Source organism: Anarrhichthys ocellatus, unplaced genomic scaffold (assembly GCF_004355925.1).
Source record: "Anarrhichthys ocellatus isolate YVR2014 unplaced genomic scaffold, GSC_Weel_1.0 scaffold45, whole genome shotgun sequence".
Classification (NCBI taxonomy): Eukaryota; Metazoa; Chordata; class Actinopteri; order Perciformes; family Anarhichadidae; genus Anarrhichthys; species Anarrhichthys ocellatus.
The window spans coordinates 547,093-563,866 of record NW_022280075.1 but is presented as its reverse complement, the minus strand read 5'-3'; the positions used below and the strand labels follow the sequence as shown (position 1 = coordinate 563,866).

Sequence of the window (16,774 nt, the reverse complement as noted above, 5' to 3'; positions counted from 1 at the left end):
GATTTGCAGTTCTCCAATGGACAATGGCACCATTTGCAGCTGTTAGGAGATTGAGTTTACAAGTGAAAGAAACACCAGAACGTGATTTTTTTATAGAAATTGAATTAACTTCGGGCTTTACTTGTGAATTCCTAAAATTCAGTTCTTTGTAAGTGTGTTTTAGGATGTATCTCCACAGAGAAAAGAGATGTGTGAAATGGAGAGGAAGAGGTACAGACTGAAGGAGAACATTATGTTTCAGCTATTATGCATCCTCAGCGATTATTCAGACTAAGATACGAACCACCCATTGGGAGGAATCACTTAGTGCAGGCTGTACATTTCAGTAAAGAGGGTCCACACGAATCTGTGAGTTTATCTCTAATAGACATATGCAGTGTATGTCTGCGAGGACCTGTATTTATGAATATTCTGTTGAGAACCTCCAAGTAGGGGAAATATATGTCTCCTTTCTTACAGTTGATTTTCATCATCAAAGTGTCTGGAAGTTGAGTTTAAATAGCGTCTGCCGGCCTCCTCTGACAGGCCTGCTGATTTCCACCTGGGGATAATTCAAAATCACAACACGTCCAGGACTCACCCCCCTGTTGCCACAACAGTGCCAGCATTTTAATATGTTCTACACAGTTGGGGGGGGGGGGGGGATTACATGAAGGAGGCTTGAAAGCAGTCCTCAGTTACTTTGGGATTTCAAGGGGTCTTGATCTCCATTTGCTCATCTGAACCTGTGGGTTCAAAAGACAGCAGGGAAACAAAAACAGAATTTTGCGGGAGAAGATCACATTGGCAGATAAACGTCTCTTTTCTCTCTCTTACTTACTCTTCTATCACACTCTTGTCTTTGAAACGATCCAGGGGTGATCTCATTTAATATATACAATGACTGGATGAAAAGTGAAGGGTCAGCCTTGCTAGTTGTATTTGAGTCAAAGCAGCCCCCGAACCAATCTCCTCTTATCATTGCTGGTTAATATCCTTTGGTCTGTTGCTGTTCTAGTATACAGACTCAGACAATGGAAGCATCTGTAACACTGCTGCAATACCTTTGGCTGACTGGCAAGCTCCTGCACTGCAATATTGCAGTGCAGGAGCTTGCCAGTCAGCAAGACGATGCCTTACTTGTATGTACTTTGACTGTGTTTGGTGAGGTAAGGGGAAGCATGAGTGTTTTACTCTTTGCTGTTGATTGGACGATTTCATTCAGGGACCAGCTTTTCAAATGGGTTTTCCTTGCCTCTGGGTCTTGATTGCTCCTATGTTATTTTATTTACCCAGTTTCCTGAAACAATATGCCTGCTGCCACCTTAAGCTACTTGACTTTATTTACCAAATACAGTTTGCATAAGCATGTGGTGTTTGGCTGTGTTTTAATGAGCTTGGCTTCCAGGGAGAGAAAACAAATGTGCCTTTTGGATGTTAATGTTTAAGTGAACTGTTCACTTAAACATTAACTTTTGACAAAGTTTACCAAAGTTTACCAAATTTACCAAGTAAATGAAGTTCTTTATAACTGAATGATATGAGGTTTTCCTTATTGAATCATTATGTACACATCACATCCATGTAGATATCCTCAGTATCAACTCTCAAAACTCAAAACTGTTTATCAATATTATTTGGTTTCAAAAAACCAACTCATTCTCTTGTATTTGATATTGAAGTACAATGAGCTTGTGCACTGTTTATGTATGCACTGTGTACGCCACGTTTGCCAATGGATCAGTTTGTAAAGCTAATGCTGAAGTCAAGTATCATCCACTGACTCTGCACTGAAAAAGATTAAAGGAGATTAGGGCGGCTGATCAACTAGGGAGACAGTTTAATGAGTCTAATGCGGTCTGTGTGCAGTGTTCAGAGTTTGTACCTGATAATCTGTGATTGTGTAGCACAATAACATCTTATCTCTAAACATCAGGTGTGTGTGATATTAACTACAATTTTCCCCCACACATCGATCTTGCCAAATAGAAGAATAACAGGTGTTTCTAATCAAAATGCAGGTGTCAGAAAAAAATAAAGTGGCAGGTGTTAGACCCAGCCAGCGATTCATGTTCATGGCTGTGCACCATGTTGGCAGGAAATCCGTGGAGAGAAGAGCGTGAACAGTCTTGGCTTGCCCACAACTGCTGCACTGACTCCTCTTTGATGTTGGTGGTAAAAATAGAACACATATTGAGAAAAAATAATCAAAACTTCACATAACTTTCTATCTTTGTTACATCGTTGTCACGAAGACTGCTCATCCTATACCGTTCTGTGACTGCTTTGACTTCAGGAAACGCTGATGGTTGCATTGAGTGTGGTTGAACTGTAGCTTAACAAAGTATGTTTGGAGATAGATGAGGGTATGTGTGGAATGCATGACCAGTTGATGTATGCTTGCTCTAAAAGCACAAGAAGAGATAATGAACTAACTGTTACTGTGTCTTTGTTCCTCACAGGACGGCATGGGCAACCTGAGAATAACAGAGAAGGGTCTGAAACTGGAAGGGGCCTCTGAGTTCCTCCAACCCCTCTATGCCAAAGAAATCCACTCCAAACCAGTAAGTCACTCACAGAAAGACACACATGTATATTTATTTTAGACGGACACACATAAGAATTCAGATTTGTGTTTGGTGCCTGTGCAAAGGCTAAGCTAGCCATGCTAACGATGCTTAGCTCACACCTTTGGGAATAAACAGCATGTCCTATCTGTAAGGAAGAAAGACAGGACGCTGTGCTCACAGTTTAAACTCCATCAGTCAGTCCTGGAATCATTTAAGCAATCATTCCAGTAGTGGTATATTGGTGTCATTCCGCATATCCCAAATAAATGCAAAACTGCATTTATTACCTCAATGTAAGTAGTAATACTGGATGAATGACAACACAGAGTTTGAGGATAGAAGTTGCGATGGTGTGAAGAAATGAGTGTCTAATGACTGTGAGTGTGACGGTGTGAATTTGAGACCCGGAGCCTACATCAAACACAGTGGGGGGAAAAGCGTGTGAGACAATCCTGTTGGGACTGATACTGGAATCATCAAACTACAAGTGGTCCCACACCGCCTGCATTTATAACTTGTATTGATTTCATTAAGTGTCTAAATGTTGCTCTAACAAAGCTTAAATTACGTTTGCAGAGGCTTTCAAAATCCCCTAACACGGAGACTGTGGAAGGACAGGTTCTACACTAGATGTTCTCCCAAAGGTAGCTGAAATTCATCGACCCGTTTTCTGCTACATATTGGAGTCAGGTTATGGTGTCAGCAGACTAAGCCGAGTAGCCCAAATGTACTCTATTCACTTCTAAAGGATCCTGAAACGCTCTTCGGTCAAATAGGATATGTAGCCTGTCTTGTGTGCTGTTGGTCTGCCACATAGACTGTAAATAAGAAGAGAATGTAGTCGCAGTGATATCACCCATCGGTTTGTGGACTGTGTTTTTTAAGTCTGAAATTCAACATTTTGGCCATCGCCATCTTTTTTTTTGGAACCAAAAGTGACACGAGCAGGTGGAACTAATTGCAGTGAGCAACCTTTGCAACCTCACTGTTAAGACAGTGAGGTTCAGTGGCAGTAAATCAGGAGCAAAGGCATGGTCTTTGGAATGAACCCTGGCTTCATGTATGTTAGCTGAAGATGGTTTCAAAAGCAGTTTGTTGCAGAGATCTTAGCACGGAATTATTCTGGTATCAATTATGGTAGTGTGAAGGAGAGGATTTTAGCAAGGACTTGAGCCATCCAGTCGCATTTTCAGGACAAAACATGTCACGCCATGTCACGTCACGTCAGGTCAAGAAATGTTCTTATAAGACAAGACATGGTGTGCCACATCCATAGCAAGACATGCCATTTAAAGTCAGGCCACCCCATGCCAATAAATGTCATATCATAGTAAAATCCAAACCTTTTGTGTCATGTCACCTCTGGACGAATCAAGAAAGACACGGCAAGATGTGACCTGCCGTGGTTCGGCGGGGTGTGGCGTTAAGCTGTCTCGTAAAAAGAGGCGACAGGACGAGGTGATTCAAGACATGAAACCGACTTAACTAGACCATTGATATGGTAACTCCATGCATAACTAGATATTTTGAGTCAGTTCACGCCATAATAAGAGAAGACGAGCCATTCCGTGTCATAACAAGACTTGTCATGTCATGTAATCTCATGTCATAAGACAATAAGCTAAGACACGACATCATGACAAGCACCATATGGCTCCATGAGTGCACCTGTTTCAGACCAGGTGGTCTTTGTGGGGAAAGAAGCGCATGCAACAACTATGCCTCCAGTGTGCAGCACAGAGCCAGAACTTCATTCAGCAGCCGTTTTCTTGCAGGAAATCTTTAGTGTTTAGCGATCCAAATGCAAAGTCTGTCTGCGGTCCCCCTGGTATGTTCTGTTTACAAAATTAGCATTCTGATGTGCTTCCTGCTGTCCTCACTGCAACTACAAGAGGAGTATCTGGGCCTAGAGATGTCAGAGAAATGGAGAGATGGGCCCGATAAACTGATATGCACTCTCTCCCTGTGTCTCTTATATTCTGGTAGTAATAACAGCCGTGTGCAGGTAGTGGACGGATGTCTTGATAATGCAAGAGAGCAGCAGGCTTTATCTCCGCTGTCTTGGACCTTACGCAAGCTGAGAGGGAGGTTGAGCGATGGAGCACAATGCAGGGAGGTAGGAAAAGAGAGCCAAGTAAAGATGGAGATGATGAAGATGGGGAATGAGAGGGAAGGAGAAGAGGTAGTAATGGAGACATAAACAGGGTGACAGATGGACGAGGACTGAATTAGAACGAGAGATATGGGAAGCCAGCGAGCATATTTTGACAGGCAGCAACGTGCAGGAAGCGGCCAAGTTCAACACTAACTCAAACAAGCACAACATGCTCGCAGTGTGATATCGTGGCTGGGTAAAATATTAATATTGAAATTAAGTCCTGACTTCACCAAACAGTACAAGAAGCAGCTATGAATGACTGCAGATTTCTAGTGCATTCATTTCACGCTTTGCTCTTCTTTTCTCAATGAGGATGTACTCTCCAGTTCTGATGTAACTGATGCTCATACAGCAACGGTAACCTGCACACAGGTGTAAATTAGCGTTTTGCTACAAACACTAAATGACCATACCATAAGTAGAGATGAGGGAGAAGTTAACAGGGAGAGGACAGATAAAGGAATTGAGGGACGGTACTGTAGCTTAAGCAGAGAAAGTGAGAGGAATAGTAATACCAAGGAGGAGGTGATGGCAAAAAGCAATTGGTGACTGCAGGAGAGGATAGGAAGAGAGATTTAAAAAAAATGAAACCCAGGAAGACCCCTGCTGTGCATTGCAGTTAATATGATTGCAGTCTTTTCTCACTCACTGCACTGTCTCTTTTCTATTGAGTCCTTTCTCCATGTCTCTTGTCGTTTAGCCCTCTATCTTCCTCTTGTTCAGTTCAGAATGTGGACATTGTTACCTGAATGTCATAGAAAACCTTTTACTTACACGATTCAGAAAGTGACCAAACTAGTATCATAGATTAGTTAATGTAGCTTATAATGATACGGATCAAACCCTTAACCCTTGCTCTGATTTCTATATTAACAAAACTAGATGGTGAATATTGTGAAAAAGAGACATTTATTAGACAGATAATTTCACTTTTGTTAGTGTTAGTTGAGTTAGTTGAGATCAAAACAGAGCTCAAATGGGAATAAATACTGGATTTATGAATTGACAGAAACATGAATCTAAGTGCTTATGTTGCAGTATACCTGCTGTATGTGTAATTCCTAAAAAACATATTGTTTCCCATACTCTCATATGGGAATTCAAGCTGAAATAAGCAAGATATCGAGCAACTTTGCAAGTATTTTGTCTGAGCTGAGGAGAATACATGAAAAGATTGACTGATTTAGATCCAAGTCAAACTGCCCATTTCTGCTGCCTGAACGCCGCACTGTTGATCGATTAGACATGTTGTTCACGTTCTCCATCTTTTGTCTTGTATTGATGTCAGCACAGCTGCAGGTAATGAGAGCTAATGAGTGAGCGGTGACTCCTCAGCACACTGGGGCACCGCTTTAAACCGAACACTGTACGATCGTACGGCCGCTGCAGTCAAAAGCTGGCAATGTGGGGAGCTCTTTCATTGTGAATCCAAAAAGATGGTTCTAGTCCATAGGCCAAAGTATTCAAAAAATTAGCACATAGGGGCGTATAAATCTATTCTGAGCACAACCCTTTGGCCAAAGCTTGTCATTATTTATTTCTCTATTCCCATTTTAGTGCAGCAATATAAACATTGTACCGTCCGCCAGGCATTTATCTCATAATCTGCCATGCCTCGAAATAGATATCATGCAGTCTGTCACAGATTGCAGACCAAGATTTCATTAGACCCATCTCGTACAGTGAGACATGCAATGAACCCGTAAGACCGCTGTTATTACAAAGTCTATTGAGACACAAGTCCTGGTTTGTTTTTTTTCAAACATTTTTGCAGTGATGTTTAAGTAATAAGTAAAAACAGTTTGTTTCTCCAAAAGTGTACTGAGGAATCACTCTTCACTTGTTTGCACTGACTTTTTATAGAGCTTCAGTTTGTCTGAGCACATGGTCAGTTCTTGTGTGTTTTGGCAACGCTTTAGTCCCTGTACAGTCGCATTCCTTTTTTTGATTTATGGCCCTAAAGTACAGTTTGTCAGTAAACTGCCTCACTGTAGTTTAGGAAGTTTTAGTTGGATGCACTTACACAGTCTGGGCCATGTGTGTTCCTGCGTTGGTGTGAGACAAAGTGTTTTTGAAATAAATGTAGGTAGAACCAAAGAGCTTGTCTGACAGCAACATTTAACCACCATTAGATTAGAGATGGGCATTTGTCTGCAATTTGGAATATTTAGGAACAGTGATTGAGAGTAACCTTAACTTTTCAGAAAACATTGTACTTTTGAAAGCCGTACAGGGATTGTTTCCTCTTAACTATATGATTTTGACAAGCGTACTTGGGTCATGGTAGTACGTTTTTTTTGTTATGATGTTAGAAGTAAACCAGACTAAGAATAACCGTGCCGCAGCATCATCTTGAAAGGCAAAGTATTTTTAGTCACACACAGCCCTACCTTAGAATACGAGTGGACTATGCTCTACTTTTCAAACTGGTTAGTTTTACATTCAGGTCACAACACATTGTTATTGTCATAATTCCTCGCTTGCCTACCATACATTTGGTGTATTTACTGTGAGAACTTCAATAACTTTGGCGAGAGCCATAATGTTATCAGTATTATACACACAAGACATATCCCCTGCTCGGCTGCGAGCGCAGCACAATGGTCAGGCCGTTATCTCTAATTAAGAAGTTGACTGAGGCATGAAGATTAGTCGGGCACAGAAAGAGCAAAGTGTCCGACGTGATCGGCATTACAGATTGGTGCTGGGCACTCTGGGAAATGGAAGTTATCAAACTGAGCAGGAGGCTGGAGTCTCTGCCATCGGACAGTTATGGTGTGTGCGTGTTTGAGTGTGAAGTTGTACATTTATATGCGTGTGTATGTGCTCTTCCCCACATGTGATCCGCCTGAAGCTGTTGACAGGAGACACAAGATGAAACAATTGGAATACAACCATAAAAGACAACCAAGGCTAAAAGTCTATGCAGCTAAATGCTAACGTCTGCATGGTCGACATGATCACACATTTTTATGCTCTTTTTTAAGTATCGCATTAAAAAAGCTAAAGGGAAATGACAAAATTCGATAATACTTCCTCAATTACGAAGAAAAGTTAAAAACGCTCGCTTGAGGTGGTTTCCTTCTTTGTTGAAAAAGAGTCGACGCGTCAAATTGGATCTACAAACACCTTTGCCCAATAAAGTCTGAGTAGCAAATGTTTATCCCACATATTTCTGCAGTCGCAAATAAGGAAGTATTATTGAATTTCGCCGTTTCTATAAAGCTTTTCTAATGCTCAAAATGCGTATCAAAATATGTGAATGGAAACGGGGCTGAGGGTCTTCAGCAGTACCCTCTTGCACAAACAAAAGTATGAACCCATTTAGTTAGTTGTGTCCCATTAAAAAAGAAAAAAGTCTGTATCTGGTCTTTTGTCTTCAACAGGTGATGTTTCTTTTTTTTCCTTATACTTTTCCCAAAAAATAAACATGAATCAATAAATAACCATTGCACCACAAACTAAATCGATAAACTTCTCCATCTTCTTTTCGCAGGGCCGCCCACTGTTCCTGCAGTCGTCCAGAAACATATCGGTCAATATCGTCAACAGCAACAACCAGCTGCTCACACAACTTGTAACAGGTAAGACGCAGCAAGCTGTCATGTAGTTTATTCATGTTTTCTTTCTGATGTAAATCATGTTTTCATCTTTCAAAAACCTGACAACAGTGACGACATCAGCTGCAACAGATGCACGAGTCCAGACTCTCAGGTCCAGAGCCACGGCTCTGTCAGGAGTGGCTGGATAGAGATTTAGATAAATAGTTCCTCTGATCCACTTAACTGTGCCAGCAGAGGCCTCAGTCGCACCACCATAACTCTGTGATTCTTCTTTACATCCCCCCATTCTTCGCCTGTCACTCTCTAATAGAGTTGGCAGTCTTCTGTGAATGGAAATCACTTTGTGCAAACATGCACAGGAAGTGTCTCTCACATTTAAAAAAAAAAGTGTGCTGAAATTTCCCCCTCTGGGGTCTGAAGAGGAGGACGAAGCCTGCTCGGATGTTCCTCTTGGATGAATAAGCGGTCTTCGTGAATGCGGAGGAACTTCTATTCCCAGATAGAGAGTGACAGAATCAATTGCACGGGTGTCAATCAGTCACCCCCCCCAGCGCAGAGTGTTTTCTGCCGCCGCATGAGACAAAGCAATTTGAGTTGGAGGGAGTTGTCTGCATTTCTTGTTTGTCGTGACACCAGTTACAGTTCTGGCAGCTCGGAACTAAAACGAGCTTGGAGTAAGTTTCCTGCAGACCTTTTAGTGAAATATCGTGGTGGAAATCTCTTTCCCCAGCAGGTCACATCGGGATGAAGTAGTTTCTAAACATTTCCTCACAAACCGTTTCAAATTGTTTGCTTCTTCATTCTATACGTCTCAATGTTTTTGTTACATAATGCTTTTCTGGATTAAGAAGTGTTGACCTTTTTATATGTCATCATACTTTAATTATTGAAGTCTAAAGTTTCAAGAGATGAAGTCAAAGCAGGTATGCAAACATCCACTGACCTCACAAGACATGTTCTTGGCCATAACCCAGTAATTGCTATGCCAATTAAGACAATTTCACACAAATGTCTGATAGGATACAATGAATTTCTTTGAAAATGTTTAATATTCAGCAGTCTCATGAAAGACACCAATATTCATAAACAGTGTGATGGGGGTTGGTAGTGTTTTTCTTAAGTCAGCAAGTCCTGCAGGACACCTTAAATGTCTTCCACCTGGGTCGATTTTAAATGTACGAATACTTAATTCAGTAAGAAATCAGCTCCGGCTCCAGTCGCTCCTCTTTGATGTCTCCTCTCTTTCTGTCTGTTCGGTTCAGGATCCAGTGGCTTTAAAGCACAAGGCAAGATGTTTGAAGTCAAATCCACCTCCGGGAAGCTCCTCTTCTCTGCCGACGAGCAGGAAGTAGTGGTGGGCGCCGAGAGGCTCCGGGTGATGGGTGAGTGGCCGGCTGACGTGTACGGAAACTGACCGTTGGTCATGATCCAAAGTGTGGATTTAAAGCGAGTACTGACGTTTTTGTTTTTATTGAATTTGTATTACCGACCATATTTGTTTGTCCGAAGGTATTTGTTGCTGCGACTATTTATACCGAAGGTATTTGTTGCTGGTTCTTGTTCGGTTGTGGTTGGGTTGATATTGACTTCAAGAGGTTTAATCTGCTGCTGAAAAGTGTGAAAAGCTTTCAAGGATATGAAAGGTGCATTTTCTTGACTCATGGAAGTGTAATTTAAGCATGACTCATATTGAAACTTAACACTTAACCTACTCAAACTGCCAACGTAGCCTACATACTACACACACACACACACACACACTTCTTTAGCTGAGCTGATACGCAGTGTCAAATTGACCGACAATAAATGCAAAGTAGAATTATATACATTAGCATCATAAGCAGTCAGTAGTAGTGAGGAGAGCAGGGTTCCGATCTGTGCAGCCAGTACTTGTGTATGAGCAACCCGTTCTCACTACCAATGCATCAAATACCACAGAGGAGACACCATGCATGTAACCAGCGTGTATAGACACGCCGGCCCTCACATGTTTAAAACTGACAGCAGAGGGTTACGTAGAGCGTCATAGCTTGAAGCTTAGAGGCACTGACCAAGCTGCGATATTTGACGCGTTGGGGTGCGAGTGTGTTGGTGTGAGAGGAGCAAGATGACAACTAGCAGGAGAGAATGACTTATTTTTTAATTTTTTTTTGAGATATAAAATTAAAGCTCGGTGAAAAGAATGATGGTGGAAAGCTCATATATCCATGACGCCTCAGGAAGGAGAAGCTGACATGTAGCCATTTGACAAATTAGCTCATATTTGCCAACCGGAAGGTGGCATGTAGGCCCTTAGACAGGAGGTAAGTGACACGGAGCTGCGACAGTTGATTTCCTGTGAGAGAGGCTTAATATTGAAGGCAAAATTTGTTCACTGTGAAAACATGAAGACAAGCAAAGCATCCCCATACGATGAAAGCCGCAACAGAGCAGATCATCCGATAGATGAGAAATGAAGTCTGATGCCAATATGTATGCTGTGTATTTGTAATGTAACAGCTGCACATCCTACGGCCTCTGAACCACGTATCTCGCTTCGTGGTACACCCATAATGAATGTCAAGTGAGGTTAACACTATGCTTTGGAAATGTTTTAAATTGACATCAGAATATTATGGAGTCATGATTACAGAATGTCTTAGGTAGCAGCAATCAATGAAAGGATGTTGTCGTTGCTCAAATTCATTTTGATGGGACATGGAAGACACGAGAGGAAACGCAGGGAAACTCGGGGACATTTATAGTAGCTAAATTCATTTACCGTGGGAATATTTGCTGGAATCCGGCCAGTCGAACGAGTGTAAATAAATGTGTTTGCAGGAAGCGATCCCAGAAAGTTACACTGAAAATATGAACCTGACATATATTTCTATATTTCTCCAGTTAATGCAGACAGATGGGTTTCCAAACATACCACTTACCAATAAAGATTGTTTTTCCAGATTTAAAACTCTCTGTATTAATTAGGTTTAAAGAAAGCAGCCGACCGTGCTGCGCAAGGACAGATTGAATCACCGCTTATTTCCTATATTCTGTACACTCACTCATACAGTGGGATAATTAGGAGATAACTTAAATAACTTACTGTAAATAACGCAGTGAGTATAATTAAGATATAAAAATGAGAGAGCCTGCTGGGTGTCGAGCCCCAGCCAATGACACATACATATATTTAGTTGTGATGTCTTTGATTCATCATCTTTTCAGTTTTTTACATCCTTTCCCTTCATCCCCGCTCTTGATTTCTTTAATTTCTTCCTTTCCTCCCTCCAACTTAAAAAAGCTCTTTCCTCTTTCCCGTTTCCTCTCGAACATCATTCACCATTATGCTTCCATCTGCCATCATTCACCGTCACTCATCCATCCGCCCACTCGTTCATCATTCCATCCATTCAATCTCATTAATAGATCAACAGATATTTGAAGTGTCTCCCTCTTGACTGGGCTGCACATTTCCACTTAAGAGCTCCCATGGGTGCACTATCTCTCTCTCCCGCTGACTTTCTCTCCCCCCCCCCCCTCTCTCACACACACACCTCTGAGAGCCCTCTGTGTGAGCAATTACTCTTCATCCTCATCTACATTCATTTACATCCTTTCTAGCCTCACTGAGTCAGAGTTCATTACCGTCACCCACCTCAGCAAAGTGCTCCTCTTAACAGAGGGAGACACAGATGGCGGAGATGGAGGCCGGGTAGGGACGAGTAAGGACAGGTAGTGTTGTGTTGTTTTTTGGGGGTTTTTTTAACAGAAGGGAGTTGTTTTTGACGCAGTATTTATTTCAAAGTCAAATCTATTGGACTATTCACCCGTCGCTGTCTTTTTAAGTATCAAACTTGAACATCCACGGCATCCTGACATCAATAAACACAAAAAGCTTATGTTTACCAAACCCACTGCTGTGATCGCTGTTGTGTGATGATCACGCAGGCGCCTCTTTGATTGCCAACTTGAAACTGGAAGAGCACGAAAAAATGTTTTTAGAAGATTTCCTGGGCTTCAGTAAGGTTGAGCACACAAAGAAGCAGAAGAGAACTTTAAAGACTTGCATGTTGTTGTTTTTCCTATCTCACTTCCTTATCATAACTAACTATTCTTCGACCTTGCCACAAAAAACTCATTTGATGGAAATAATTGAAGTGCCCTCTCACCAACATGCCAAGTTGGTGAGAGGGCTCATTCACAGCCATTTTTAAGGTAGTTGAATTTTTTTTAAAGTCCCCAGCCACAATCTGCAGCCATTAGTGCCCTGCTCTACCTCTGATTGGCTTGTACTCGTTCAATATCTACTCAGTCCCAACTTGGTCAGCGGCCCGAAGCTTCAAACTGTTACAATCTAGGTTTCCCTCTAGCGCCAGTTTTGGACCTGGCAGGGACGGCGAGTCGGTTTCCATTCGTTACATGCAGAGTGTCTTTACAAAATAAACTTCTGTCTTTACAGGAACTTAGGTTTAGGCATCAAAACCACTAAGTTAGGTTTAGGAAAAGAGCGTGTTTGACAGTAACATGGCCTCAGCCGCTGCTACGCTGGCTGTCAGTTTGGTGAGTTTGATGTTATTTTTGGCAAGATTGTATGACATGTCTGAAAAGACGACTTCATACTTGCATACATCGGCTTTATCTACATCTTTTCTTCTTTTCTTTTTTTAGCCTGTGGACTCCACTGAATTTTAAACTGACTGCAGATTTGGCTTTCTTCTTTTAATTAATATAATCCAAGAACCAATCGTACAAATCGAGCAGGGACAGAACGAGAAGAATAAGGGATAAACCAAAGCATCACTGTTGAATTCGGTCCTTCACAGCACTTCAGTCAGTTGTTGTAACGGTAAAAAGCCATTGAGAACAGGTGTAGGGAGCGAGTCGGAGCAGAAACACAGAGGGGGGGCAGAGTATGCCAATGATTTGCCAATTACTCCATTTATCTCCACAGCCGTTTGATGAGGCCGCTCAAGGCTGCGCGGCTAATCAAACACATTGGCAACCGCTGCCTCAGCAGAAAGAGACGTCCCTTTGAGTTCCCAACAGGTTATTCATGTGACGCATACATGTCTCTGATTATTGCATTATAATGCGTCTTTGTGTCTGAACTTGATGAGAATTGTCTCATGTCTAAATGACTGCTGCAGGTCTTCGTTTGAAGATTTTTTATAAAGCTGCTGGTAAGATACCGGAGTCTCAGTGCCGCTTCCAAAACAATACTTTTTTTTCTTTTTTTAACATTAAACTTCTCAAATTTGTCTGGGCAAAGAATGGGCAAAAGTAAAATACAGTGAAAATTATAAATGTTTTATCAAAAGATATGGCAAATAATTGAAGAATCCTACCAAGTGTCGATTCTACAGACATTAGATCTCAAAATGATTGTGTTTTGTTGCATCGGTACATGGACATGGCACATTGCTTTTACAGTCACACAAGATATGTTGTAAACATTTGATTAAGATGCATGTTTAAATGCATGCTACGTGTATACATCTGCAGTAGGCATTTATCTGTGCATGTGATCCTGTCTGTCTCTCACACATGAGTGAACTAGCAGCTGTAAGTGGGCAGATAAGACCTAGGGACGAGCTGCTAGCTGTTCTCTCGTCCCTTTGATGTATGAAGGGACTATCGAGGCTTATAAAGCTGCCACGTGTCATTACCAAGTCCGTCCTTCCACACCAATAAAATCCATAATTATAACCCTGCATATAACTTTAACTGGCCCGACTGAGGTCATTGGAATTCCATGATACTGCTATCATTGGCTTCATTATGGATTCTTCGGCTATTTACAGCCCAGTCAGACATGCTGATGGGCTCCCAGCAGACAGACAGTAAATGAGAACGCAAACAGGGGGATTCATATGATTGGCTGGGTCAAATCATAGTTAAAGTACTGTTTTTATGGTTTGTTTTATCCCCACGTTGGCAGCAGATCAGTCTGTTACATGAGAGCATGTAACACAGATAATTACACAATCGTCAGATTGAGTTTAGTGTCTTTTTTCTTAAATAACATTGCTCATAGGTGCGGTATTCGCTAAAAAACTCTGATTCTTAAAGGCCGGAAAGCAACAACTGGTTTCCAAAAATGGTTCCATGTGTTGATCTTTCAATAACGTCAAATGTTAGTCATGAGATAACAGCGCCATGGCAGACCTTCAGACATGCTGAAGTCATAAGTCCAATTTGTATCCCAAGTTTGTGACTAGCCACCGGCCATACAACGCATTGTTTTCTATCGCAAATAATAGAAAACTGTTGTAGTTCAGTTACAAATGTAATCGTTTAATCATATTTTTTGTAAATTGTAACTCCTTACATCATGTTGTCATCAGTGTTTAAAGCCTTCTCTATATTGCAAAGCATGTAATTCTGATGGACAATACAATACCACATCTCTTTTAATGTAATGTTTAATGTATGTATTCAAAAGGTCAACATGATAGGTGAATGTAGACTGCAGTAAATCTTACAAGTAATTACTTTTTGAACCTATTTCTCTTGAACCAGCAATTAAAAAATATATAAAATAAATAAGTTCAATAAAAACCTGAAGGGCAGCAGCTGGTAGAGTAGCAGATGTTTGTAAGTCACTGGGTCAGCTGATATTTCCTGTTAGCTGCACCAGCTCAGACCAGCCTCGAATCAAACTCCAGTTCCAAAAATAAGCACTGCTCACCCATGCGATACGTTCATGCTGTTTTCCCCTCAGAGCTCAGGGGGAAACTGCAGAGCAGCCGACTGGACGGATAAATACAGAATACAGCTTATAGCGGAGACTGGACAAGGCCAGAGGTGTTTAAATGTTCACAGGCGGAGAGCCCAGAGGGAGGAATACAGGAGTCACCTTGGTGCTCAGGATCAGAGTCATGTTAACACCCGTGCTTTGGAGAGAACCAGTGGGAGGAAGGACTAATGCGGTTGCTTACTGGTCTGCGTGGGATCCAGGGTTATTCAAAAACTCAAACTAAAATAAAATGAATTTGAAAAGTCAAAACTAAAACTAAAATCCAACACATTCTCACACCAATGCGTCAAACACCACAGCTTGGTTGTAGTCCTAAGCTTTAAACTATGATGTTCTACATCACACACTAGCCTCGGTTTTGAACGTGTCGGTGATGCCGTTTCAATACACGCTGGTTACATGCAGAGTGTCTTTTCTCAATAGACTTTTGTCTTCACTGCAAGTTTATGTTGAGACAACAAAACCACTTAGTTGGGTTTGGGAAAGGATCATTAACTTGACTGACTAATGACTCACGGGACTAGCGAGTGACAAACGAGTCGCACGACTAATGACACTAGTGATGTGAGAAGATATCAACGCCTCCCCGGAGGAGGCCTGGGTGGTTCGTCGGGTGCTCTAAACTCATTCAATTCTATTTTCTCATGACTCGTACACTTTAGACCAGACCTTGTCTGTGCTTCAGAGCAGCATTAATGTTTTCATAACCCATGAAAACAATATTTCCTACTCAATGGCTTCGAGTTGCCCAAACATAATACTATAGTTCTATAGACGTGCATATGCAAATGGCGCAGAAACGTTCAATATGACCTTAATGTTTCCTCTAAAACGTATTAGCCAGAGTAAATGACTTGTATATGAATGTAATTCGAAGACACGGTTGACTCACCCCGACAGGGATTTTTCCAGCCGTCTGACAAGCTGAAGCATCGAGTGTAATTGCAAACCTTTAGGTGAGAAACTAATTGGCCTGAGTTTGGAATTAATCCGGGGTTGTCAAAGTTGAAGGTAAATGTGGTCGCGAATCAAAAGCATACACTGGCATGCTTTTGTGCGTGTAAAAAGCTCATGTAAATGTCAAATGTAAATTGTGTATTAGGAATGTTTTCACACTCGCATTTCAGTTTTTCTTTCTTTCGTTCCCACATGCAAGAGCAAAACACACAACACCCTGCATTGCCTTTATCACAATGAAGACTTATAAGAGATATAAGAGCCCCACAACATAATGACATTACCTACTGATGGTTGTTTTTGTGTTCCTCCATACGAGACGTCTTATCAGCAGCCGCTCTGCTTTGATGCACTCACTGAGTAATTACCACTCCGCATTATGATCCTCGGCCTCTTTCATGTTCTTTGCCGCCAAATCAAGGGATGGCTGGATGATTGCAGAAAAGCTTTGTGAAAAAAAGAAAACAAATACGTAGCGTTGTGCTGCAGTGACTTCACCTTGTCTGGTAGCCTAAGATGAGAGTCAGACAGCTCTTTGCTGAAAATCATGATCAATGATGAATTCATGTTCAGATTTGGCCACAATTACAACCCCAAAACATATTTAGCTTCTTGATGTTACACATCAGGGGATCAAAATCATTCTAGAAAACTACCATGAGAGGAAGAACATCAAAGCTTCATGCTTTTAACTCATCAACGATGTTTCAAATGTTTTGTGAAGTTTGACAGGCTTTATTTCTAAAGCTTTCTTAGTTCGAGGAATGCACAATGAGCAAGACAGCTAGACATGTAACCCCCCCCCACC

At 41.5% G+C, this 16,774-nt stretch overlaps 1 protein-coding gene across 6 annotated transcripts in view; it reads left to right on the top strand.

Annotated features, from left to right (window-relative positions):
- The window catches only part of sgcd (sarcoglycan, delta (dystrophin-associated glycoprotein)), a 246,133-nt gene that overhangs the window by 167,893 nt on the left and 61,466 nt on the right, over nt 1-16,774 (top strand). For all 6 annotated transcript variants that reach the window (XM_031868948.1, XM_031868946.1, XM_031868943.1 and 3 more), the window contains 3 exons: nt 2,442-2,543; nt 8,204-8,291; nt 9,533-9,652. In XM_031868948.1, the coding sequence (XP_031724808.1) occupies nt 2,442-2,543; nt 8,204-8,291; nt 9,533-9,652 (310 nt within the window). The remainder of the gene's footprint in view (nt 1-2,441; nt 2,544-8,203; nt 8,292-9,532; nt 9,653-16,774) is intronic.